Source organism: Seriola lalandi, unplaced genomic scaffold (assembly GCF_002814215.2).
Source record: "Seriola lalandi dorsalis isolate HSWRI2012SDOR001 ecotype SW California unplaced genomic scaffold, Sedor1 jcf7180002054494, whole genome shotgun sequence".
Taxonomy (NCBI): domain Eukaryota; kingdom Metazoa; phylum Chordata; class Actinopteri; order Carangiformes; family Carangidae; genus Seriola; species Seriola lalandi.
In genome coordinates, this window is record NW_019525047.1 from 681,734 (window position 1) to 690,304 (window position 8,571).

General features: G+C 39.4%; 1 protein-coding gene across 4 annotated transcripts in view; it reads left to right on the forward strand.

Annotated features, from left to right (window-relative positions):
• ccny (cyclin Y) overlaps nt 1-4,434 on the forward strand; it is a 37,710-nt gene extending 33,276 nt beyond the window's left edge. For all 4 annotated transcript variants that reach the window (XM_023412930.2, XM_023412932.2, XM_023412931.2 and 1 more), the window contains one exon: nt 869-4,434. In XM_023412930.2, the coding sequence (XP_023268698.1) occupies nt 869-985 (117 nt within the window). In that variant the 3' untranslated portion in view covers nt 986-4,434. The remainder of the gene's footprint in view (nt 1-868) is intronic.
• Nucleotides 4,435-8,571: the final 4,137 nt, after the last annotated feature.

Here is an 8,571-nt window from a genome sequence, read left to right on the forward strand (position 1 = left end):
TTTGCTGGTGTTCCTAGCTCACCTGTGCTTTTCCTGCTATGATGAGTCAAAATGTCCGCTGTGAAAAGCTGCTCTAAACATATGTTACCAGAGTAATGTACTGAACAAGTGCCAGAGGCTCTGCACCCCCACACAGGTGTGTGTTTTCAGTTGCTCTGGCTGATGAGACCTCTCGTCAGGCCTCTTCAGATCGAAGCTGGGTACAGGTACACCTGGATTTCTGGGATTTCACATGAGCCTATTGACCAGTAGAAATGGTAGCAGGGTAAGGTGTGCTGTCCTAACAGGTGCAACAAAACAAGAGAGTGAGGGAGATGCCGATCAAGTCTCGTTTGTCTGACAAGAGGTGTCATCAGACAACATGAAACTTAGCATTAGCAGCTGTTTACTTACCAGTCTAGAGGAAACGTTGCAAGTTTAGTATCAAACTTGCATCAACATTCCTTTTCTCACCAAGAGCTGTCACCACCAGTGGAATGCAACACCAGTGTTAACTCTTGTCTCTATCATGTCTTTTTATTCTGCTGAAGTTAGCACGCTAACCAGCTAGCTAACAGACTGACAATAATGGATCTGGTTGGATCTCTTTTTGAAATACCCCAGAACACCTAAACACTTAAAGCCAATAATCATATAAGATGAACCAAAACCAAAATAAATGAGCGAGTGTCCTCTCAATCAAACCAATAGGATTTTACAGCTTGATTATGTCATTTCCAGATGACAGTACTCTTCTCTTCCTCTCAAACTTTTGAAATACTTCCTGTGTTTCGTTCAGTTTTCTGTCTCTTTTCTTTCATACACACTGACAACGATCTCAACCGATTACTTCATCTTCATTTCATTTCTGTTGTGCTTTGACTTTCAGGCCATCTCACGGTTGTGTGACGACAAATACAAGGACTTGAGGAAACTAGCTAAGAAGCGGTCAGTGAGCGCAGATAACCTGATGGTGGTGCGGTGGTGTCCTGCCATCATTTCCTAACACTGGCCTCCGGCAGCACGCAGCAGAGGAATAGATAGACCTGTCAGACATAGTGTATCTCTGCCTGGTAAGCAGACAGACCAAGTGGGCAGCAGTCCTGTGGATCAGTGGGTCTGTCTGGAATACACACACATACACTCACACTCACACACTTACACAATTGGGCACTTTTACAAGTGTGATTGCACCCTCTCTGGGTTGTTGTACATAAAAGAAGTCCCACCGGCTGCCTGCACTGAACCAAACGGAGCTGAGCTGAACCAAACTGAAGTGTGTGAGTGAAAGTTGTTGGAATGACGACCTTGACTGAAGAATAGAAGAAGAGGCCAAATGGAAATACAGCTGAGAATATAAGAGACTGTTTGACATTGGGAAAAGAAAACAGGAACGAGTTCAATGCGAAATACAACTCATGACAGCAGCAACGGTGTTCTATAATTCCCTTTGAGGCTCGACTGGCTAGTACGGATGATTGGCGGAGGCCTGTACATTCCTTTAATTTTAATCCTCTGGCTCAGTCTGTTTTCTTAGCTGAAGCATGCCATCGGTTTCTGACAGCTTGCAGGCACATCTAAAATTTTAAAGCTCAATTCCTCAATTTGTTTTAGTGTTTTGTTGTTCTCTATCTGTTTGTTTGCATTCCCATCCCGCAGAAACCTCAAGCACAAAGAAGAGACGTGTACATTCCACCATTAACTTCAGAGCACAGTTGACAAATTTGACTGGACTGCATCTCAAGTCCTCCCTCGCTAAACATCCCATTTTCATTGTAGCCATTTAACTGAAGTTCTTAAAAGTTCTGTCAAAAGCAATTCACTGTTTAGCTCAAGGGCGCTTTGATGGGATGCAGGAATTCAACTTCCAGTAACAGAACGGTTTGTCTTACAGCAAGGCCATCCAGCCATCATCCAGATACAGCTATTCACTTAAAGCAATATTCATGCATCACTTTGTTGTTGGGTTTAAATACAATAAAGCATGTGCACTTGGGAGAAGACTGACTGGAAGATGGGGTGGGGGTGGGAGGGTCTACTACTCCGAGACAAATGTGAGACATACTGTAGAGCTTCTGTTGTACTTTATTCACTGCCATTGTCCTGACCTGTGGTGCCTGTAATAAGCTAGTTTAACACTTCTCCCCTTTCTACTGGAGGAAAAGATCAAATAACTGAAGTATTTTTTCTTTAACATTTTGTATGGTTCTTCCAGCTTACAAACAAACAGCACAATTGGAATATCGACATTTAGAAGCCACTAAAAGCATGATTCTTCAGGGTTGTTTGTTTTTTTATGTTGTTCTGGAAGGGACCTAAATGAACGAATAAACGCATTAAGTGACAATTCAGACACTGCTCACAAAAAGATGTGTGAAAATTTTGCAAAATTGTCTCTGTACAGTGTAAATACAGTGCCGGTGTGCAAATCTGTAGACTGAAGTCGTACTGTAAAAAAAAAAAACACAAAAACCAGAATGATGTTAGAATATTTATATTGGATCCGTTTTTACTGAAAATGACGGGGACAGTAAATAAGAGAAGTATTAAGATTTAAATGGGAGACACCACTGAAGATTTTTTTTTTGTCTGTTTTCTTGTTTTGATGTTTCTGCACAGCAGGAAATGCCAAGTTTTTATGTGTTACATACTGTATATGATATATAGATAATACAAGACAATTCAGGCTCATTGTATTATTTGTTGTCAATTTTTTTTTTTATGCCCACTCTGTGGAAACATTGCCAGATTCATATGTTTGTGATTAATAATTCTAACTCCTTACGGAGCCCTGAAATTGACAAAATGGAGTAACGAGTTCTCAGAATAATCAAAAAATGTAACTGAGAACATCAATAAATAGTTTTGTTAGTTACATAGTTAAAATAGAATAGAATATTTTTTTGAAATTGAAACAAAAAAGCTTGTGAAAGATAGAACAGTAAATGAATAATGTTTAAAAATCTTTAGTTAGAGGAAAAGAACAAAACTTTACTCAACATTTTAATTGTTCAGCAATATTATCAAACCTTTACAACATTTTGTCATTATTGGGGCCCCCCAGTTTTTTTTTTTTGCATTGACTAGAAATAAGTGAAAAGGCCATAAACAGTTTTTTAAATGAACAAATCATGTCCTGATTTGCTCTTTTCTTGACGTTTCTTCAATCAGAAATAGGAAAACATACAGGAATGTAGTAAAGGGTAAACCTACAAAACATCTGAAGGTAATTGGTTTAATTAATTCTGCTTTTATACGAATACTTCAACTTTATAATAGTGGTTATTTGCCTTATGATCAGCTGGACTCACACTATTCTCCACTACATCACTCTATGCTTAGAAATGCCATGACATAACCTGGAAATATCTAAAAAGAAATGAACAAAAACAGCTTTTAAATGCATTTTTTCTTCATTAAGCGAAAAGGTCAGAAAAAGGTCTAATTCAGATGTGACATCAGCGTACCCTCCTTCAAGCCTCTAGCTTATTTTGTGCATTTCATCAGCAGCTTCCACATCTGTGATTTAAAGTTATGTCTTGTCAAACTACTAGCGAATCAGTCAAGTCAGTCAGTCAGTCAGATCAGTGAGATTTCCCCCCCGGACCAGCAGGTGTGAGAAGGGACAGAACTGTACCAAAGTCGAGGAGAAATGAAGGATGATCCTGTTGGACGTGTTGCTCTGAACCTGCTCTCTTGCACATTAAGTAAATGAAAAGGGGTCAGGACTTGGAAAGAGAGCTGTTGTTCTGCATGGTGCTTTGAATGAGTGGAAAATAAAGTGCAAAATGTGTCTTTAGGAAAAGTAATGTTACTGGAGTTGCTGTTGTGAGTTCAAACTGTTAGAGGTATTCAAAGATTGTATATCCTATTTATTGTATGTATGTGTGCATACAGCCCAGTCTGGTGTTCTCTAGACCCAGAAGTGAGCGTTGATGCCGTGCGGTCAACGATGGCGAGTCCTGACATGGAGAATTCACTCCCGACAGAAAAGACCTTGGGCCTGTGGCGTCCTGTCAGCTGGTTACTAGGTGTGTGTCATAGCCTTGTGCACTGAACTCTACCTCTGCATAGAGTTTTACTTTCCCTTGATTTTTCTTCCTCTCTTCGATGACAATTTTTGGATTTTACAAATTCAGCTTTGATCATGACGATTTCCTGTCCTAACGTCAGTCAACTGCTGTAGCTGTGACCTTTTTTTGTTTTGTTTTTTCATTGATATTTTCAAAAAGTTGTACTGTGTTCCGTTGTTATTGTCCGTGTATTATTTCCATTTTAGTGAGTCAGTCATTTGTTCCTGTTCTCAGTTTGCCAAACTCGGATCTCTCTCTCTCTGTTCTCTTTTTCTCTGTATGTTTTCTATTATGATTTAAACAACTGCTCCCAATTCTTCTCTTCTGAAGCAATGTTTAGAAAAACCTGTGCAAGAATTAAAATTTAAAACCTTGCAATAAACCCAGTGTACATTTTGTTGTTTAATATGTAGGATCACTTCACCTTTTGAAAGAGGTAATAGCAATACACACATACTATGAGACTTCAAATCATCATCACAAATGCTTTTCACTTTGTAGCACAATATTTCGACATGTTCTGTATTGTATAACCGATGGGATCCAGCAGGGTTTCTTCTCCCAGAGAGAACCATTTAAATGGTTTAGAGCAAATGGTAATACAGAGATTACACTCTGTCATATTGTCACTGAGGGACACATTTAATCCTCCATATTAGCCTTGATTTGCATTTCAATCGCCTCGCTGGTAATTGCTATAAAAGTCAATTCAGTGCGATGTTGTGAGCTGTGAGCCTTAGTGAAAGAGCACGCCATATGTCTCTCATGAACTACATCAAACATGTAAAAACCGAATATATATATATTGCGTGTGGAGACACTAACTCACCTTTGAAACCATGTCTCAAGCTAAAGAACACATACAGCCTACATTCTGATATTTCTGTTCAGCTGACAATCCAGCTTCATTCTCAATGTCTCAGATTCAGTCTGAGGAGTTATCAATCCACACCCACCTTAGATAATAGATACTGGCACAAAAGCTTTTATTCAAACTGAACGTTCCAGATTTACAACATCTGATTGTGTAAAAGCTGGAAGGACGAGCCTCCCTTTACAGAAGAGGAGCCTCGCGCATCAAGACCACTTATTCCTACGCTTATTTTCTCTCAAGTGTCATTTGTGACTTGAGGCTTTTTTTTTCTTCTCCTTCATGTAATATATATTTTTGCACACAATGATCTGCTCAAAAATAACAAAGTCAGACACTAAGGAGAATGCATGAGTACATGGAAACACTTGGCGCTCAGCATCACTACATTCGGTGGAGAAATAGGTTCATGTGGTGGAGTTAGATCTCTAACATGGGAAGGCAAACTGCTGTAGCGAAATAAACAAAATAATTATTAAAGTCAGGCTTTACTGTTTACTGTTTATAGCTATATTCTGTGCTTTTGAGATGCTAAATAGGCATTAGCAAATAGTTGCCTTTATACAATCTTCAGACATGGAGCAACCGTAGCATTAATTTTGGAGTTGTATTTCAGACAACATGGCAAATGTAAGTCCCATGTTCACTCCCCTTATAGGTTTGTTTTGGTCTCCTCCACAACGTGTTCACTACTCAGTAGGTTTATGAGAATCTTTCTGCTGAGAACAGCTTCCTACAGTTGCTGGAAGCTGATGGGAACTCCAGTGTAAAGTGCTTATTCTCTGGATGGATTCATCATTCGGAATGACTCCTACCATATTGCACTTTGCCACGTGCTAATATAAAAATATTGATTAGTGCAGCTTTAAGATGATGAAACTGTGTTTGAGCTCTTAAAAGAGCTATTTGTATATTTTGCTATTGCTACATAGCCAATGTCTACTTACCAGACTAGTAGAAACGTTGTGAGTTCAGTATCAAACTTCATTCCTTTTCTCACCAATCTCTTCACTTTCCGATACCGAGTCACTGTAGTGTCTAGTCTGTCCTGAAGACATAGTGATGCTCGGAGGACTTATTATAACCTCTTGTAAATGCAATGATGGCTGAAGCTCTCGGCAAGACTGGTAATACAGCTGTTAATGCTAAGATTGGCTATATAGCAATAGCAAAACTCACAAATAGCTCCTTTTAGGCCATAGCATTAGTGTTCCACAGGTTCTGTAAAAAATGTATACAAATAAGAAAAAGAAAACATTTCTTCAAGTTTTTTTTGTAATCTGAAGGGGTCTTCCGTGGTTGTTTGTTGATGAATGAACAGTTTGGCAAAAGAAAGTAAGATCATGGTAGAGAAAATAGTGAAGTGGAGCATCAGTTTCTAATTCTGCATCATAATGTTTAATCATGATCTTTATGCCCTATGGCGGAATGTGTTGGCCTGTTATAAAAGCCTTTTTAAGTTGTGTTGGGATGTTTGTGCCAGACCTGTGCATTGACTCAAGGGATCAGCTTTTTAGGTGCAACAGAAACATGTCTTAATATTATGCTCATTTCTTCATTGCTAATAGGGGCATGGAGAACAGCTGCAGAATCAGGTGGATAGCCACGAAATGACTGAGGTGGGAAATCGAGAAACCAAGTAGCAGCTGCTGGACAGGTGGGGAATGGCAGTCTGAAATGAAAGGATAGTTAGTGTGCATGGAAATGGCACTAACCACTGAAGCTGGAGGCGAGGGGTAGGAGGGTTTAAAACTTCCCTTAGAAAACTTTGCCTGAACAGTGCCTGAATGACCTCGAACGCAACCATGAAGGGTAATCATGCTCCTTTTCATGCATAGTAATCAATGAGCTGAAAAGGCAGATACACCTCTTTGATAAGCCAGGGCTCAGGCGCTTTATGGCAGCTATTATTATATTCTCATAACTTTGATGCAACTTACCTTTGTGATAAAAATGAATGGCAGCAGATGAAACAGAAGATGAGGACAAGGAGTTTGTCCCTGTTCAATTTCTCTACAATGTGGAGCACAGATCAGTGGCTAATATGGGCTCCATCATTCAAAGGAAGAAATAAAGTGTGATGAGTTGCAAATACAATACACCTGTGATAGCTGATCACACAACAGGATGTATACAGTCTTCTTCTAGTGGCTGAGGACAAACAAGTGCATTTAATATTACATCAGGGAAGAAAAAGATTTTGATAACTTTTGCCAAACACAGATAAAATACATACCTAGAATATATAGCTTTCTATATAGAAAGTGTACAAAGCTTCACATGGTTCACATGGTTCATAATTACTGTGTGAATGTAAATGTTTAGTGTGGTGCTGCAGCACACACTCAATCAGTGGAATTAATAACAGGTGTGCCTCATTATCCTGTTAGCAGCGACCAAACGGTCTGACAAGGCTGAGGGAAGGGAAGGGTAACACTGTCCTGCAGGAAATAATATTCTAAAGATCTTTGTGAGCTTGTGTGTGTGTGTGTGTGTCTCTGTGTGTGCTAATAGCCAACTTTAAATGTTGAGCGTATCTGTTTGTATTTCATTTGTTATTGAGTGTTTTTGGAAAGGTTGCACCTGTTTAGCTCACCCCATGCTTAACTGAGTAGATGGTACATTCCAGGTTTAAGTAAAGAAAACTAACTTAGTCACTGTTCTGCAGTGGGTGTAAGGTTGGCAGTTTGCTGTGAGGCTGTGGGGTTCATTTTCACCTTAAAGCTGATATTGCTGAACTTTCTTATGATTTGCCTCTGATCTGTCATATTTACACTTTTGTTAATGAAACTCCCTTTTAATGTTTCCCAGTTCCAAACAACATCTACTGACTTCTTTTTAATGATTTGCAGGTGTAAAATACTTATATGTCCTATAGTCAAAAGTTCATTGTCACACATGAATGAATATTAAACAGAACCAGTTACATTACCAATCTCAGCCTTGTCCACCATTCAAAATGTGCCTGCCGGGTTTTTACTGTGAGCCAGTATGGAAGTGCTAATAGCCACTGATCTGTAGTGATTATGAACAGACTCAACTGTGTTTAGCCATGTGTCCCAGCAGAGACCTTATACATGAGAGAGGGTGCATGCAGCATGTGAGAAAAGTACAGGCGAGAACCTCATTTAAAGTTCAATCTCATTTTGATAAAAAAACTGAAGTATTAATTGGGTTTTTGATAATAATTAGATTACTTTTATCTAGCTTTATTTCATACCCATGTTAAACAAGTATAGACTATAGTAGGTCCTTATCAGTCTTAAACTTGTATCAGCTGTGGGAAAATACAGTTATACAGTCTATTCGCATTTCATGAGCACTAATCCACAGTCTGCATGTTATCTTGATTTATCACTGGAGAGTAGAGGTTTTCATGGAGTGGCCGGGATGAACATGCTTGCCATTGTGCTTGAGAACGTAATACAGCAATTTAGAGTGAGCAAGTCAGGAGGCTTGTTCCTCTCCTGTAAGGACGACCGGCAGCACCAAAATATCTCTGCAATGCCAGGATGGCGACGTGCTTTTAGAAGTGTGATAAGAATAGACCCACAATGGGGCTCGCTCCCGTCTTCTGTTGTCTGAGGACAGACAGTTGTCTGCAAGGGACAGAGGAAGAGGTAAGACGGGAGTATTTACTTGCTTCAC